The following is a 17,715-nucleotide window of genomic DNA, read 5'->3' on the forward strand; positions in this document are numbered from 1 at the left end:
AAAATGAATCATGCACACACACACCCCCCATCCTCAGCCCAGAAATATTTACCCATGTTTATATAACCATGGCAACAGGCTTGATTCTCTACCACTCAAACCCTTTTAGAAAGAGAGACAAGGGAAGGAGACTCGTGCCTCCTGCTCTGCCCAGAGGACCTCCTCGGGAACAAGGTGAGAGGGAGAGAGAGAGCCCCCGAGCCCGGGCTGTGACCTTGGCCTTCTTGGGGGACGGAGAGAAAGGAAGTCCCAATGGCCCAGCATCACGGAAGGACTTCGGAGCTTGACAGTCATGGTCCTCCAGCGTCCCGAGGGAGCCTCCCAGAAATAGCGCCTCTGGCTGCTCCAGAACCTCTCTCCGGAGCGTGGCTCCGAGATGACAGCCACCGGGGGAAGAGCGGATGGATGGAATGCGGCCTGGCTCTGCTGAAGACACAGACACTATCTCTAAGACGGATTCCTCTCGCCCCGACTACACGGATCGCTGTGGGAGTGGAGTTCCGTGAGGAGGAGAAAAGGGTCAGAGTCGCAGAGGTCGAAGCCTTAAGCCAGGGACACTGAGGCCAGTGGAAGGACAGCGTGTGCCCAGCCAGTCCCTGGATCTGCCATGAGCTCGGCCTCAGTGCCGGAAGCTGTGACCGCCCCCCACCCCCAACCTCCCGCGGGAGCCGGGGCCTGAGCCCGCGGGATGCAGAAACCCGAGCTTACACTTGACTCTGAAGACTGCTGCCACCACAGACCCACAGGCTGCTGGGTGTCACAGTGCGGAAGCTCTGCCCCCCGGGCTGGGGAACCCCCTTTGGGGTCTCCTTCCCTCTGAGTCTTCCTCTGTGGACTCTATGCTAGTATCCAGGCCCCTCTTTCTGCCCCATACCACTGGGGTCGCCCCAGGACGGGTCCTGTGGGCTGAGGACAGCAGCTGGGCCCTTGGGGGTGGCTCCCCTCTGGACACTCTCCGCCCCACGGAAAGGAGTCTCTCAGCATCTCAGCTCCCAGCTGCGAGGAAGCCAGAGGGTGGGGAGGGCCGGCGGGGGCGGGGGGGGGGCTCCGGGGAGCCATCTGCCATCTCAGGCTCTCCCTGCGGGCGTGGGGAATCCAGGAGCACGACCCCGCGGGTGACCCACGCGAGATCCGGAACAGCGACCTCGAAGAGAGGGGGGTGGAGGGATGGGCACCTGGCCTGCGCCCCTCCTTTCCTCCCTCCATCCCTCAGCTACCGTCCAGCTCCTCCCCACGGGGCCCTCGGGGCGAGGCCGGACCACGTGGGCACGTCATTATCATCAAGGACCTGGGAGAGGGGACTCTGCAAAGTCTTCGGTCTAACGATGGCCATGGGTACCTCCTTCCCTCCCGCTTCTCCTCCGGCATTAACTCAGCAGAGCGCTCTTTGCTGACCCGGAGCGGAGTGACCGCGCGCCTGCCCTCTCTTTCTCGCCTTCTGTGGGGTCTCCAAGGTTCTGTCCGGCTCAGAGGCCCTACATTCTGCCTGGGGCGCTCTCTCCCCGTTAATCACCTTGGAACAGCAGGTCGCTAATTGCCCCAATTACTCCCGACCCGCGCCACACCGCCCCCCGCGGGCCGGCCGGGGGCGCAGCGCCGGGGCGCACAGAGCCGGCGGGGTGGATCGGAGCATCAGCCGGGACTCCGGGCCCGGGCGGCGCCTGTGGAGCAGGATCGGAGCTGCTCTGAGTCCCTCTCCCTCCGCCGGCTGCCCCGGGCGCCTCCCGCGCTGGGAGGACGGAGGCCACCGGGGCCCCGGGCGCGGGAACCGCGGCTCCTCCACTCCCCGCCCCGCCGTGGGGAGCAGCCTCCCGCGCCCCTCCGTTCTGTGTTTCCAGAAGGAAACGCCGCCGCGAGTTCTGAACGTGTCTGTCCCGTGTCTGTCCGTCCTCCTCCGGACCCGCGCGCAGTGCTTTCCTGAGCGCAGAGCCCCCTGGGCCGGCCCCGCTCCGCCGCCCGGGACCACAGCCTGGGCCTTCCCTGTGCGAACTGAGCGAACGGACCGGCGGGAGGACCCTCCACTTGGAGGGGGGGGGGGGGAGTGGAGGGAAACAAACAAACAAACAAACAAGCAAACAAAGAGCCGCGGGCGGGGGAGGCGGAGGTCGGAGTTCGGCGAAGGGGCTGACACTCAGCCTCTCTCCGAGGCCGCTCCCGCGCCCACCCTAGGGCGGCGCTCACGGTGACCAACGGGGCTCACGTGCTTGGCTGGCGGCGTCGGCGCAGCCTGGCGTCTCCGTGCCCCGCGCCGGGATGCCTGGGACCGGGTGCCCCCGCCGGCCCCCTGCCGGCCCCCCGCCGGCCCCGCCGGCCCCCCGCCGGCCCCCCGCCCCCCCCGCCGGCCCCCCGCCGGCCCCCAGGAGCGGCGGCCCCCCGCCCCCCCCGCCGGCCCCCCGCCGGCCCCCCGCCGGCCCCCAGGAGCGGCGGCCCCCCGCCCCCCCCGCCGGCCCCCCGCCGGCCCCCCGCCGGCCCCCCCGGCCCCCCGCCGGCCCCCGCCGGCCCCCGCCGGGCCCGCTGGCCCCCAGGAGCGGCGGCCCCCCGCCCCCCCCGCCGGCCCCCCGCCGGCCCCCCGCCCCCCCCGCCCCCCCCGCCGGCCCCCCGCCCCCCCCGCCGGCCCCCCGCCGGCCCCGCCGGCCCCGCCGGCCCCCCCGCCGGCCCCCCGCCGGCCCCCCGCCGGCCCCCAGGAGCGGCGGCCCGGGCCCAGCGCGAACCCCCGCGGCCGCACGGCCAGCCAGCGGGCGCCCGGCCGGCGCGGTCCCCGCCCCCCCCCCGCCATGCGCTCTTCTGATTGGCTGAGGGCATCCCCCTGCGCGCTGATAGGCTGGCCGCTCCTCCCTCCGCGGACCGGCCGCGCTGCCAGCGGGGAAGCCGCTCCGAGTCCCGCAGGCTGCGCTCCGGCCGCGGGAGGCGCGGAGCTCGGGCCGGGGTCCTGCCCGCGGGGCGCGCGGTCCGCGGGGCTGGGACGCTGTAGCGGGGCCGGCCCGGCGCCTGGGCGCCTGAGGACGCAGAGCGGGGACATGGACTGCTATCTGCGCCGCCTCAAGCAGGAGCTGGTGAGCGGGGCGCGGGCGCCGGGGCGGGGGCGCCCCGGGGGTCCCTGGGCTCCCTGACCGGGAGGGAGCCCGGGCGCGCGGGGAGGAAGGGAGGCCGAGGAGGAGGCGGCGGGGAGGGGACAGAGGGCACTGGCAGGCAGCGGGCAGCGCCTGTCCCGAGGGAGAAGGGCCACGAGGAAACTTGAAGCGAAGATCGGGTGCGAGTGAGGCCGCAGGGACAAGTGACAGAGGCCGAGCGAACCCATCCCAGACCGAGGGGCTCCGGGGAGCCCTGGGTGGAAAGAGGGCGCGCTCCGGGGGCGCACCCCGAGACGCGCGCACACGCGGACGGAGAGGGACCGAGACGCCCGCACAGGATCGGGGCGCGGTGGAAGAGCTGGTGAAAAGGGTGTAGGGATTATGAAGAAGAAAAAAAAGGGGGAAAAAACAAACAAAAAAAAATCATCATGGACCCAGAAAAAGAAAAAAGAAAGACAGGGACGCGGGGTGCCGTCTTCTGGGGTGGCCCTGGGCGATCTGGGGCTGGGGGGGCGCGGGGAGCGCCCGGGGCAGCAGGGCAGCCGGGGACCGGTGGCTGGAGAGGAGCTGGCACCGCCCGGGCCCCCAGTGCTGCCGGGCTTGGCAGGGCCGCCGCGGCTGCGGGGGCCCGGGGCCGGCTGTCTGCCCGGGCCTGCCTGCCAGCAGGGAGGGGGCTGGCAGCTGGGGCGGCGGGAGGGCCCGCCGGGCGGAGGGAGCGCCTGGCAGATCGGGAGCGGAGCCGCGGAGGCCCCGCCAGATGTCAGGTCCGGGCGCGGGGCGTGCGGAGGGGGCGTGCGGGGCGGGGTGCGGGGTCCGGGAGAAGCAGCTCAGGGTGGTGGTGGGGGGTGGTATCCAGGAGGGGTGAGGGGTGCCTGCTCCAACTCTGGCTGATTCTCACTGACTTCCTATACCCCCGCCCCTCCCTGCCACCATGCATTCACGCGGACGGTCCACCAGGCTCTCTTCTGCCCTCGCCTCGGCCTCTTTTTGTTTCTCTGGGAGCCAGCGACTTCCCAGCCTCCCCTTTTCTCTCCTCCTCCTCCTCCTCCTCCTCCTCCTCCTCCTCCTCCTCCTCCTCCTCCTCCCCCTCCCCCTCCTCCTAACTTTTCAGAGCCGGGCACCCAGGCTCTCAACAGCAGACCTGGGTTCAGGCAGTGCCAGCCCCGGGCTTGCCACCCATGGCATCCTCTCCCCTCCCGCTGCTGGGGACCCTGGCAGCCTGGCAGGGCCAGCTCTGGGGGGAGGGCCGCGGAGAGCAGGTGCGCTCGGTGCCGGTCAGGCTCCCTGTCCGGCGCTCCAGGGCCGCCTCCTCAGCCGGCAGGCACTCCGCTGGTGCTTCCTCCTGGCCACTGTCAGAAGGAGAGTTCCCCAGCGCATTCGGGGAGCGACAGGAGAGTCTCCATCCTGTCCCCTCCCAGAGGAGTTTCTCCTGCTTCCCAAGGCCGTTTGGGACGGCTGGCCGCGCCCACACACGCACAGTTCTGACCTTTCCCATGCGTTTGTCCAACACCAGGGAGGAAGGTCAAGATCATCACAGATGATGTCTGAAGTCCAAGGCCCAGGCTGAGAACGGAATCTAGCAGAATCTTTTTTTTTTCCTTGGAATCTGGGACCACGCCACCCACTCCAGGATCTGCCTTAATAGAGGGTTTGTGGGTGTTCCTGGCATGGGCTGGAATTTTAAAATCCTGCCGATTTGCATTTTTTACTGCACCCTAGCTGGGAGGCGGTGAGGGAGGGAGGCAGAGGCTGTGGGTGCCAGGAGGACAGAAAAGGCAAGCAGCATCTGCACCGCGCTGGGCTCCCGGTCCCGGTTTGCACCGGCTCCTGGTCCCCAGGAAGCAGAAGGGGCGAGGCTGGGGTCCTCAGCTCCCCGTTCGCTCTCCTTTGGCCCTTTGTCTGTGCAGCCTCAGCCTCTGACTCTCCTGGAGAGGAAGCCAACTGCCTGGCCTGGGGCCCAGAATGACACTCAGCTGGGAGAGCTATGCACCCTCCCCCGCACCCCCATGGGGCTCCATCCCCGCCCCCTTGCCAGTGCCCCCGGAAGGGAGACGGCAGAGTGACAGGCAGAGCTGTGACAGTCTCCTTCACTCCCCGACACCTCCGCCCAGCGCTTAGGTTGCTGAGCCAATCTCAGCGCCTCAGTTTCCCCAATGGGAGTGGAGAAAGCAGAGCTGAGCTGGCCCTGGCTCAGCCCTCTGGCTCTTGTGAAGGTTGTGGGGGGTGAATTCTATGCAGCTTGGTTGGCATAGGAAGGTGTTGGCTTATTTATCCCCCAGGTCCGCAGTAGGGGGGGAAGCCATGGCGTTTGTCATGAGTTTGAGGGTGTGTGTGTGTGTGTGTGTGTGTGTGAATTCCCCCCAGCCAGAATCATCCCCGCCACCCAGGAGGACTGGCGTGGTACTTGTGGAATAGCAGTCAAGTCCGACATTGATTCCACGACATTCCTTTCCAGCAGCACTGGCCCGCGGACCCTGTGGGTTAGACCTGCCGGGACAGGGAACAGCCAGCGGCTGTGAGGCGGCCTCTGTCCGGCCTCCCAGGCTGCCCTCCTGCGTCCCGGCCCTGCCCCGGGCCCAGGAGAGCCGGACAAGAGGAGTCTGTTCCCGGAAACCAAAGGAGCAGCGTTTCCCGGGTTCTGGAGGCAGAGCGTGTGCTCTGTAATGAGGGGGCTCGGGCGGGGAGGGTTTGGGGTGAGGGTTGGGGGGTCTTGGCTCACTTTGGTTCGTGTCCAGAGTGCCGGCCCCTGGGCCCTGCTGGGTCGGGTTTCAGGCATGAAATGTGGCGGCGAAGGAGCGGCGGCGGACACACTTCTTCATCGGGACGAGGGGCTCAGGGGCTGCACCTCCTCAGCAGGGAACGCGTCTCTCCCGGCTCCGCCCCCCGCGCCGGCGCGGGGCCCTGCCCGGAGCACACGGCCTTGGGACCAGCTGTTGCTCACACTCGGGTCCCCGAGGGCTGCTAACAAAGGGGCAGACGCGGCGCACGAAGGAAGCAGATGTGAGATGCTCATGAGTTCAGATCAGTAGAGAGCAAACAAAGTGCATAGAGGCTGAGCAGGGGGGGCTCAGAGTACAGCCAGGCTGGGAGGGCTTCCTGGAGGAGGCGGCGGTGGATGGAGGCCAGCTCTTGGAAGGTCCGCCCCAGCGGAGGCCTGGGGAGCCAGGAGAGGGACTTCTCTCAGGCTGGAGAAGGCCATCCCAGGACAGCGAGGTGTTGCTAGAAGGTAGGCCGCGGGTGGCCACCATTCCGGAGGCTCTGGCATCTGGAGGGGGACCAGGCCTAAAGGCAAGGAGAGGAGGAGGAAGGATGGTGACCGAGGAGACACAGCAGGATCGGCCTTCAGCTCTTGGTTCAAAAGAGCACATTCCTGAGGCGGGTCCACGCTCTTGCAGCGGACCTCGCACTGCCGTTCCCTCGATGTGCAGAGCTGGGGCAGAGAGGAGTTTGGAGAAGCCTGGCCAGTGTGGCTCAGTGGTTGAGTGTGGACCTATGAACCAGGAGGTCACGGTATGATTCCTGGTCAGGGCACAGGCCCAGGTTGCCGGCTTGATCCCCAGTACTGGGTGTGCAGGAAGCAGCCCACCAGTGATTCTTTCTCATCATTTCTATCTCCCTCTCCCTCTCCTTTCCTCTCTGAAATCAATAAAAATACTTTTTTAAAAAAGAAATGGAGGCAGAGGATGGGCTAGAAGGCTATCAGAAGAGTCCGGGCAGGAGTGTGAAAGCCGAGCTAGGAAGGAGAACAGGAAGGTAACTTTTTGAGGTCCCCAGGATGCCCCTGGAACTTGATTGACGGCCGGCAGGGGACAGGAGTGAAGCTGCGGGACAAGGGCCCGGTGAGGCGGCGAGGCCGGCGGAGCGGGGAGAGCGGGCACCTCTGTCTGTCGGCTGCTTGCCGAGCACACAGCCCCCAGGCGCTGGCCCGGATGGGAGAGGGGGCTCATCCGTCTCAGACGTCCTCCTCTCTGCCCCGTCCGCCCCCTCCGGGCTTGGCAGAGCTTCTGCTCTACCTTCCTGTGGCGCCTCCCGCCAGGGCAGGGGCTGTGAAGGTCCCCATTCACGGGCCTGAGAATGGGCCGCTTGGCCCATGCGGGGCTTTTCCCGTTTCCGGCCCTGACCCTCCTGCAGCTTCCAGAGGGCCTGAAAGGCGCTGTGTGGGGAGCCTGGGAGGGAGGGGGCGGGGGCAGACAGGCAGGGCACACTGCCAGGCCCGCGGCTGAGCCGGAGCCGGTGTCCAAGGATCCCGGCCCAGCGGGGAGAGGGCGTGAGACAGCTGTCGGAGGCACAGCTGTGGGGCCGGTCAGGGGCCAGGAGGGGGCTGGTGGGAGGGCTGCCGAGGGTGCTGGTGCCACCCTTTCCCCCCTCCTCCTCTCCTCCCACACTGGCGAGTGCCCCCCAGAGGTGCTGGCCACAGACAGCTGACCCCACGCGCCCCCTCGAGGGCTCGGGCCCGGAGGTCCAGGATGCTGGGGTCTGGCTTCCCCTCCCGCCCGGGGCGGCCGGTCCCCTCCTCGGAGGACCTAGCGGAGTGGCGCCTTCCCGGGCCCCTGGAGTCCCTCCCAGACCTTACGTTCCTCTCTCCGTACCATGTGGCTCTGCACGTCCCCGGGGCAGCCTGGTTTCCGTTCACAGCAAGCCCTGGAGGCGGGGAAGTGAGGGTGGGGGTGACATGGGAAGCTGTGTCCCTGAGTGAGGGCCAGCCTCGGGGGACTGGGGTCCGTCCGTCCTCCCAGGAACACGCAGGAACCCCAGGCAGCAGGTCGATGTCTCCACTGGAGGCGCTCAGGGCGACAACGCAGGCGACGCTCAGATGAAAAACCAGTTTTAGACCTGCCATCTGCTCCTGGCGGGTGACACACATCTCATCTAGCTAGGTTCCTCTCTAAAGGCATTCCCACAAGCAGCAGACATGGGTAAGGCATTAAATCCCAGGAAGAGCCTAGGCCAGGGGTCTGCAACCTTTAAGACATAAAGAGCCACTTGGACCTGTTTTCGAAGGAAAAAAAAAACACCTGGGAGCCGCAAAACTATTGCGACATTTAAAACAACTATAACACTGCATATATTGTTTCTTGCCTTAATGCTATATACCGGATCGTGCAGTTAGCTGTCAATCTGAAGAAAAAAAGGATTTTTTCACTTAACAAAAAGAGCCGCATGCGGCTCCGGAGCCACAGGTTGCCGACACCAGGCCTAGGCCGTGTGCGGATATGGTGAAAGCCGCGAGGGGGGTCTCAGGAAGAAGGTTCGGGAAACACCGAGGGAGAAACTGAACCTCCAGGCTGGGAGTCTGGCGAGTGGGGAGGACTCCTGCCAGCCTCCCGGGCCACCGCGGGGTCGGGTCTGGCCGTGGATCGGGGAGGGTGAGCGCCACTGCCCACGTGGGAAGGGTCATCGTCTTACAGATTCAGAGCCCGGAGCGCGCAGGTTGGCGCATCTGCCCAGAGTCACCGGGCCAGGTGCCAGCCTGAGCCAGGCCGGCCTCAGGCCGCAGCAGGAGGCTCTGCCCAGGCCGGAGGGCGCCGGGCGCCGGCTCCCCTTCGGGAGGAGCCGGGCGGGTCTCCCCGCAGCGGGAGACGCTGAAGTCGGGCGTGAAGACACGTTTCAGAAGGAAGCACGGGGGGCGCAGGAGGGGCGGGGGCGGAGGAGGACTGGGCGGTGGGTGATGCCAGGAGCACGGGGGGGCCCCGTGTGGCCTTTCTCAGGAGGATCCCCACACCGTCGCCGGGATGGGGGAGATGCTCGCAGCGGAGCGGACAGACAGAGGCGGCTGTTGGCTCTATTCCCACCTAACCCGGTGGGGTGTGATTCGGTCCCTGCCCCGCGGAGGGGCCGAGGCCCCGGAGGCCCGAGGGGAAGCCCGCACCCTCCCGCCCGGAGACGGGGACTCGGTGCCGGTGATTTCCAGCCCGGGATCCTCTCTGCGGTGGCCCTTCCTTCGCTCCCACCCCGCACTGCTCTCCTCTCCCTTCTCTGGTCCCGAGGCCAGGAAACCCTGTGAGGGAGCCGGTCCCACGCCCGGACCAGACAGCAGCCTGCCCTTGGCTCCCTCCGGGGTGACGTCATTCCCTCGGGGAGGGGGACAGGCCGCTGCCTCTCCGTCCAGACCCAGCCCCCGCTCCTGCCTCCGTTTCCCACACTCGGCTTCCTTCTTCCGTCCTCACCCTTCAGTGTCCGCGCTCCCGGCTGGCTGACCGGGCCTGCCTGCCGATGGGCGGCCGGGCACCAAGGCCCCCCTTCCCCTCCCCATCCCCTGTGGGGCTCCGGTAGAGCAGGGCTGGAGATGCTTCTCCTTGGCCAGACCCAGTCATTACTCTGTATTCAGACCCACGGAGGAGAAATGTTCTGGAAGTTCTCAGGAAGCCGTGATAACAGTCCCAGGTCACCTCCAGGCCACTTATAATCACGCACGGCCTCACCCGATCCCTCCAGAGCTGTACCTACAAGGCAAGGAGTCTTATTCCCATCGAAAAGGAGGGAGGAATCGAAAAAACAGGATTTCAATAACCCGCCCAGATCACGCAGCTACCCTGTTTCCCCGAAAATAAGACAGTGTCTTATATCAATTTTTTCTCCCAAAGTTGCGCTAGGTCTTATTTTCAGGGGATGTCTTATCTTTCCATGCGCTAGGTCTTATTTTCGGAGGATGTCTTATTTTCAGGGAAACATGGTATTACCTGGTAGAGGTGGGGTTTGAACCCTGTCCCACTTGTCTCCAGAACCCAGGAGCCCAAGCAGTACAGAGCACCCCTTTCCATAGGGCCGTCCTGTCGGCGCCTGCTGACGTCAATGCGGCCTGTTTTATGGGCAGCCGGGCTCACCCATACCCGCACGTTCATTCTCCCGGGAACGCCGCACGGAACGCCGGCATTCTTCCCAGGGACGTTCCCACCCGAGGAGACTGAATGGGGTCATTTCATTCCTCCCGGCCTCCGGCCTGGCCTGTGTTCAGCCTCCAGGAGGCTGCAGGCTCAGACTGCTGGCCTCGGGGCAATGAAACCCTGAGGTCTGTCCCTGTGCAGTGAGGTGCCGTCAGGGCAGCAGGCAGTCTGCGGGGAAGGTTTGGGGGTTCAGTGGGACTTGTTTTTTTTTTTACTCCTCACCCAAGGAGCGAGGACACTTTTTCTGTTGATTTTGAGAGAGAAACATCGATGTGAGACACATCGACCAGTTGCCTCCCACAAGTGCCCCCACTGGGGGCGGGGATGGAACCTGCAAGCCAGGCACGTGCCCTGGATGGGGAATCGAACCCGAGACCCTCCGGTGCGGAGGCTGATGCCCTAGCCCCTGGGCAGTGTGGTGTGGAGCTAGTGCAAGGTGCTAGGGGCTTCTGGGGAGACAGCGAGGCCCAGGCCCACCCTCCGGGCCTCAGTAGATGCACAATGAATGCGGCCCGGTGACAGGAGCCGGCGGGCAGGCACTTTAAGTGTCTCAGAGGAGGACTGGCAGGCACTCTGGCGGCGGAAGGCCTTGGAGGCCTCAGCATTTCGGATGGAAAGGCAGACAGGAGGCATCGGGGGACAGGAATGGGGCGGTGCAAAAAGGACCCCGAGGCTCCAGGTCGGGGTGAGGAGGAGAGGGCACGGGGACGGGAGGGGGCAGGGACCGGGGTCAGAGGAGCAGTTTGCTGTAAGGGACCGTGGAGGCTTAGGATGAGGGCTCGGGGTCTCCCAGCTGAGGAAGGGGCCACAGGAAGCCAGCCGCCCCCGGGCCGATGGATGGCACCGGCTGGCCCGGGCAGCTGGCTGTTGGGGGCCGGACAGGTGGGGGAGGCTGAGTGTGATTCCCTCAGGACAGTCAGCCCTGCACCGCTAGTGGGGCTGGGTCGACAGATCCTGCCCTGCTCCCCCCGAGCCCGGCTGGCCGGGGAGGGAGGGACCCCGGAGCCCGAGAGGGTCAGCTGCTCGAGCAGCCCTGCCCGCCCAGCCGCTGTGCCGTCCTCCGGAGCCCCCCGCCCCCGCCCCCAGCCTGGGGCTGAGCCGAGTGCATCAGGAGGGCCGGGCCGTAAGATGATCCCCGCGGGTCTCGGGGGCTTAGGGAACAGATGGCCCCGCACCGGAGGGCGGCTGCCGGTAACCTGAGCGGAGCTGGTGGGACGGGCTGCTTGGGCCCGGACAGGAGCCTCTGAATGTTATCAGACCCTGCATCCCTGTCCAGCCTCCAAACTCGGCCCGCGCCCAGTCCATCTCCCAGCCCCTTCCAGCTGGCACCTGGGCCGCGGGCCTCAGACGCCCACAGAGGGGCTGGGGGACTGGCCCCCCGGGGGCCAGGAAGGCGGGGGGGGGGCACCAGAGCGGCTGGGAGAGGACAGGTGCTCAGAGGACTGGGAAGAGCACTGGGAAGAGCCGGGCGAGGGTTTCCGCAAACAGGAGCTTCCTGACCTCCGCCCTGGCAGCCAGATGTGCCCGGCCGTGAACAGAAACCCCAGCCAACGGCCTCTGACCATGAGGGAGCTCCTCCTCTCCCCCCTCCACGGGGCACGGGCGCGGGGCACGGGCAGCCTGCACGCCCAGTGCCCCCGCTGCCGCCTTGGACGTGCCGGTGTGAGGGCGCTGGCGTCGGGCAGAGATGTGCTGTGAGCCCAGCCCTGGGCGCTGTGGCTCAGGCGGGTCACCTCGCCCACTAAGGCAGCTCATTCGTCCAGCTGAGGACAGTGATAGGTAAAGAGGAAGGGCGACGATGCTCAGAGCGCCCTCGGCACCCTTCCGGCTGCAGAGTTCATGCTCACAAAGCGTCCTTGTCCTTATCATCATCGTCATCATCTGGAGGCTCAGAGGCAGGGGCACAGGCACAGGAAGGACAAAGACGTCATGTCCACACCACTCACCATGATCCATAAGCTGAGCTCACCTCTTACTAAGCAATCTTGAGCAAGTTACTTGTGTGCCTCAGTTTCCTCATCTGTAGAGTGGGAGCACCGCCAGTCACTCGCTCACAGAGCAGTCGGGGAGCTTAAACAGAGGTTTGTTTGTACTCAGGCCTCTACGCGTACACCCTCAGGAGCTGCTGGAAGCTATCCTTTATGCAGCACCCTCCACCCCGGGTTAAAGGTCCTCCCCAGCCCCGGCTGCTCCGGCCTAGGCTTACAGGCGGGTCCCTGGCAGCGGGAATGGCCCTGGAGGCGGGTGTGGGGGAAGGGGTCCAGGTTCAGGGCTGATGGGGGCAGCTCTCCCCGCCCCGCCCGGCTCACTGGCTGGCCCTCGTGTCTCCGCAGATGTCCATGAAGGAGGTGGGCGACGGCCTGCAGGACCAGATGAACTGCATGATGGGGGCGCTGCAGGAGCTGAAGCTCCTCCAGGTGCAGACGGCCCTGGAGCAGCTGGACATCTCCGGGGGGGCCCCCGCCCCAGGCCGCCCCGCCAGCCCCCGGACACGGCGGGAGCCCCCTCCCTGGGAGGGCGGCAGAGGGCCCCCCCCCTCCGGCCACGCTTCTCCCGGGAGCAGAGCCCGGTGCCCGCCCGGCAGGAGCGTGCGGGGCAGGGAGCCGGCTCTCGGACCCAGGACCCAGCTGCCAGAGCTGCCAGGCTGTGGCGAGCAGAGGCCCGGGCTGGGGGAGCCGGACGACTGGACCTCCACGCTGATGTCCCGGGGCCGGAACCGCCAGCCGCTGGTGATGGGCGACAACGTGTTCGCGGACCTGGTGGGCAACTGGCTGGACCTGCCGGAGCTGGAGAAGGGGGGGCCCCGGGCGGCGGGGGGGCCCCGGGCGGAGCGGGACCGGCCCCGGGAGCCGGGCCACAGGCTCGCCCTGACCGCCAGCATCTTCCGGAAGTTCCTGCGCAGCGTGCGGCCCGACCGTGACCGGCTGCTGAAGGAGAAGCCGGGCTGGGCGGCCCCCGCGGCCCCCGCGGCCCCGGAGCCCCGGGCCGGACGCTCGCACAAGGCCAAGAAGCGGGGCCACCCCAAGGGCTCGGGGCCTCACCCCCCCTCCCGGGGCGCGGGGGAGCCCAGGCCGGGGGAGGCCACGGCCCCCGGCTGCCCCAAGGCCCCGGAGGCCGCGCCCTCCGGCTTCGATATCAACACCGCCGTTTGGGTCTGATCCCCGCACGGAGGGCGGTCTGAACCCCAAACCCTGCGGGGCCCTGGGGCCGCGGCTGGCGCGGCGTTCCAAAGCCCAACTCCGGGTTCCTTTTCCCCAGAGGAGGGTGCCAGGCGGCCTGTGGTGGGGAGACGGTGACGGCCGGCTGGCGGGGGAGGCGGGGTGTGTGTGTGTGTGTGTGTGTGTGTGTGTGTCTCATTCTGGGCTGGAGAGGGTCACAGGGGAGGAGACCAGGAAATCCTTCTGACCTTCCTCACTCTCCCCGAAGACCCAGGTGAACGTTCTATATGGACTAGGGCCTCGGGGCCTCGGGTTCCTCAGAGAAGCCCCCAATAAAGACCTCACCTCTCGTGTCCCCATAACTGTTTGCTTCCCGGGCAAACCGCTGCTCCTGGCACAGGTATTAACCCTGCGCCTCCTGGGAGGGGGGCAGCAGAGAGAAACCCCACCCCTCCTGCGCCTGCTGCCCTGAGCTGTCAGCCGGCCCCGGGTCCGAAAGGGCTGGGTCGGCAGTGCAGGCATAAGGGATCCTGGGGGAGGCCCTGTCTTCCCAAACCAGGGAAAGAGGTCCCTGCAGCCCCGGGAGGCACAGGGAAGCCTTTTCACACCCATCATCTCCCGTGCGAGCCGGCAAGGAGGCAGGTATCACCCCCTCGCCCACAGGAGGCGCCACCTGCCCTAGGACACACCAGCGGGGCCCAGCCAGGTCACACTGCTCCCCACAACACCCTGCCTCCGGCCCTGCACCCCCACTAGGACACAGGGTGTATACACTCTACAGTAGGGGTGTCGAACTCAATCAGAGAAGGGGACAAAATCTAAAATCCAGCCTAAATTGCGGGCCGAATGGTTTACTGAACAGTCGTAAACTGACAATGTCATAAACTGACAGCGGAGTGCAGTGATGACAGCGCGGTGCGGGCCACATTGCAAGGCCTGGCGGGCTGGATTTGGCCCGCGGGCCTTGTGTTTGACACATGTGGCTACAGCGAGAGTGGGCCCAGATGGTACTAACACTCAAATCCCTAGCTTCCCACCCGACCCAGAACCACCCTGGGGAGAGGGAGAGGGAGAGGGAGAGGGAAAGGGAGAGGGAGAGGGAGGGCCCCGGGCAGCAGCTCAGCTGCAGCCGTGGTGGTGGCACGTGGCCCATGAACAATGCCACCCCCGGGAAGCCACCAGCCCAGCCCGCCTCCTCTGCCTGGAAGCCCGTGGCGGGGAACGGACAATGCAGGGCCCTGTTAGGGCCCAGCCAGCCTGGGAGGGCACACACTCCCCCCCCCCCGCCCCCTCCCGCCTGATCTGCCCTCTGCCTGATGGGAGGTGACAGCTGCAATTAGAGGCAGGACGCCTGCCTGCCCTCAGAGCGTTAATGACAAATTGGAGAAGAAAAACGAGAAAGGCTCTTCTGCAGCCCAGGCCCCCAGGGGGGAGATGGGGGTGGGGGTGGGGGGTGGGTTTACAGTGAGCAGCCCCAGAGGGCGGTTAGGGTCGCTCCCGGATTGTAGGCGTGTAGTTCCGATGGCAGAAGCCACAAGAGGAAAGGCCCAGCCTGGTGGTTTCTGAGAGCCCCCTATTGCCGGCAGCACGCACATCCTTCGGACCTGGGAACGCCCTCAGAAGGCACTGCCATCCTCGGGGCAAATGGAAGCAGCAGGATGGAAGCAGAGGGTCCTGAGGCTCTGACACCAACTCTCCGCTCTCCCGGCATTGGCCAACGCGGCTTTCTTCCTGCCTGAGGAAGAGAGCTAGCCCACCCCAGCCCCTGCTCCCGGGTCTCCCCCAGGACTCAGTGTTTCAGTCCCGGGGGGGCAGGCCCACAGCCTGGCTGCCTGCGGGGGGTGTGTGAGTGCAGATTCCAGCTATGGCTCCCTGAATCCCGAGGGAGAGAAGCCATCAGCAAATTACTCAAGAAGGCACCGGGTCCGAGTCAGGAGCAACTACAGGAACCCGAGCCACCTCTCGGCCATTCACCTGTGACTCCTGTTCTGTGGGCCAATCACAGGGACTCGGACCAAACTGTGAGCTCCTCCCAAAGCCAGGCACTGCGATGGAAACGGAGAACAGCGATGGGAAGGACCCAGTTCCTGATCGGGGCCCAGAGGGGAGAGAGAAGCAGCATGAACCCACCGGGGAGCCAGGATTCCAGGGAACCAAGACCCCTTTTAACTTGGGGGCGGGCGGAGGGACAAACCGACCAGGAGTGCCGTCCGCCCGCGGCGACATCACTAACGGGCGCCGCCAGCACCTTCAGGCTGTCTCCTCCCACCACCCCTGGGTGTGGCTGCCGGGACTCGTTCCACAGGGAGCGGCTCGCAGATGGGAACGGGCCAGGGCGGCAGCGGCAGAGCTGGGAATGGAACGGGTCCAGCCGGAAACGGTCCAGCCCTGTGCTCCTCACGCGTCCCACAAGCTGCCACCCCTGCCCCGAAGCCAAGCCAGAACCTGTCCGCTCAGGCCCCAGGCCTGGAAGTGAACGCTGACTTGGGTGGGGAGATCTGCCCGGTCACAGCAGGGCTGGTGTGAGGCCTCCTTGCTGGGTTCGGCTTCGCTAATGAAAGCTTATGGCCCATTCATTCACCTCCCTCCCCCCCATGTTTCCGCCTCCCTCCCCCTGTGGGCTCCCGCAGGGACTGCGACCAGGATGGAGACTATGCTAGGGAGGCTGAGGGAGGCAGGCACCGGGAGTGCCGGGGCCTAAGTGAGGAGGAGGTGTGGGCTGCGTGGCGATGGCGTGGAGAGCTGTGGATAGTGGAAGCACACAGCAGAAACTGACAGCTTAATGCTGCCCCTCGGGCTCATTTTATGGTTAATTAGGACATGCAAATAAGCTGGGAGCTCATTTCACATTCTCCCTGGCCTGGGGCCCTGCCTCACACCTGGCCTGCTTCCTGGCAGGTACTGAGCCCCCATTGGCTCAGGCATCTGCTCAGGGTCCCCACCTGCTTCTTTGTGGCCCCATGGCCGGTCTGTGCCGACCATCAACGAGAGCTAGGAGAGGAAGGGCCTGCCCCCTCCTGCCCTTCTCTCTCCAACCGTCACACTGGGGCCCCTCTGCCCTCAAGCACTTCCCCTGCACCCACCCCGACTCAGGCTGAGATCTGAACCCCAACTTGCCCTGAGGAAGAGACGACCTGGTTCAGCTGTCTCCACCTCAGCCCCCTGCTTCCCGGAGCAGGGCCCCATAGAAGCCAGAGCACAGCCTGTCCCTCTGGGGAGCAGGGCCTGTGTCCCCAGGTGACCTCCCACCAGGGCACCTAAGACCCTTCTGCTAATGCCAGGGCGCGCCCACTGGGTCTGGAGGCGGACACACAGGACGTGAGGCCCCTGTCACTGCCGAGCCTGAGCACGCTGCTGGGCCCCTGGGAGCCCATTTTCTTCACCGGGAACAGGGACCAGGCAGGGCCGTGTGAGACTGAAAGGCCTAAGTGTCCCTAAGGGTCAAGCACACCGTCTATGTATTGAGCGGAATATATGGGGCTCCCTGACCTTCCGTTCCGGCGCTAACCATGGGGCACGATGCAAAGATGCTGAAAATGCTAAAATAAATAAATAAATAAAATTAAAAATAAAATTAAAAAAAGCTCCTCTGAGCCTTGTTAAAAATGTATACTGGCCCCATGACCTCACAGGATGTGGCCAGGATCAGAAGACAATGGGTGTGGACGTGTTTTTGTATAGTGCAAAAATATTACCCGGAGGCCTGCTGTGGCCAGTTTACCGTTTTCCATGGAAGGGTGGTGTGTGTGTTGGGGGTGGGGGTGGAGGGCAGCAGCACGGGCTGTGCCCAGAGGAGGGGCTGGGGAGCACCCCACCCCGCCCGCTCCCAGCTCTCCTGCACGGTCAGCCCTCGGGGCCCTTGTGTTCTCAGCAAGGACTGGTGTTGAATCAGCCAAGTCCTGATGGTTTGGGGGAGAGTCAGGCCCCTGCTCTAAAGCCTTGGCGGCTGGAGTCTCTCCCTCCCCAGCGCCAGCCACTGGGGACTAACGGCTGAAGGAGCTCGTGGCTGCCCTCCTCGAATCCACTCCCATGGACAGGACGCAGGTGTGGTGGAGGGAGGCTAGGAGTCTGTGAGACCTGCCCCTTCCGGAGGGCTCAGGGCACAGGCTGTGGTGCCAGAGGAAGGGCAACAGGCTAGGAGGGCCTAAAAGACCCTGTGCTAACCCTGACCCTAACCCTACGGGGCCGGGGCAGGGCCAGACCTGACTGCGGTCACCCCTCGGCACTGTTAGACGCTTCTCTTTTGCCTCCTCCAGCCAAGCCTTAAGGCAGGAGGAAGATGAAACCTCTCATCCAGATTCCCTCTGTCCCTGCCTGTCACAGTGCCCTCACCCAGTCCCGACACACCCCTCCGCCCACCGCCTCCCAGCCCAGAAACACGCCCCAGTTCTGGCACACACACACGTGCACGCCCAGGCAGCACAATGAGCTCAGCCTTGCCAAGGTCCCGAAGCCCCGGGCCCCGGGTGGAGGAGGCAGCGGGGTCCCGGACCCCAGCGCTCAGGCCAGATGCCGCTGGCCCTGGGCCCCACATCACAGGAGCCATTCCCTCCCATAGGCCCCTCCGAGCACGCCCGATGCTCTGTGCCTCCGCCACTTCCA

General features: G+C 65.9%; 1 protein-coding gene across 1 annotated transcript; it reads left to right on the forward strand.

Annotated features, from left to right (window-relative positions):
* The first annotated feature begins 2,865 nt into the window (after positions 1–2,865).
* On the forward strand, positions 2,866–13,475 carry INKA2 (inka box actin regulator 2). The gene is made up of 2 exons (XM_084866303.1): positions 2,866–3,053; positions 12,289–13,475. The coding sequence occupies exons 1-2, from the start codon at positions 3,018–3,020 to the stop codon at positions 13,111–13,113; spliced, it is 861 nt and encodes a 286-aa protein (XP_084722429.1). The 5' UTR covers positions 2,866–3,017; the 3' UTR covers positions 13,114–13,475.
* The last annotated feature ends 4,240 nt before the right edge of the window (positions 13,476–17,715 follow it).

The sequence above is a fragment of the Pipistrellus hanaki genome (genome assembly GCF_964339955.1).
Source record: "Pipistrellus hanaki genome assembly, chromosome: 18".
In the NCBI taxonomy this organism is placed as follows: Eukaryota; Metazoa; Chordata; class Mammalia; order Chiroptera; family Vespertilionidae; genus Pipistrellus; species Pipistrellus hanaki.

Excerpts from the sequence above, each read along its gene's own strand:
- INKA2 (XM_084866303.1), top strand. The coding sequence starts at position 3,018 with ATGGACTGCTATCTGCGCCGCCTCAAGCAGGAGCTG. Across the intron at positions 3,054-12,288 it reads GCCGCCTCAAGCAGGAGCTG|ATGTCCATGAAGGAGGTGGG; the intron begins GTGAGCGGGGCG and ends GTGTCTCCGCAG.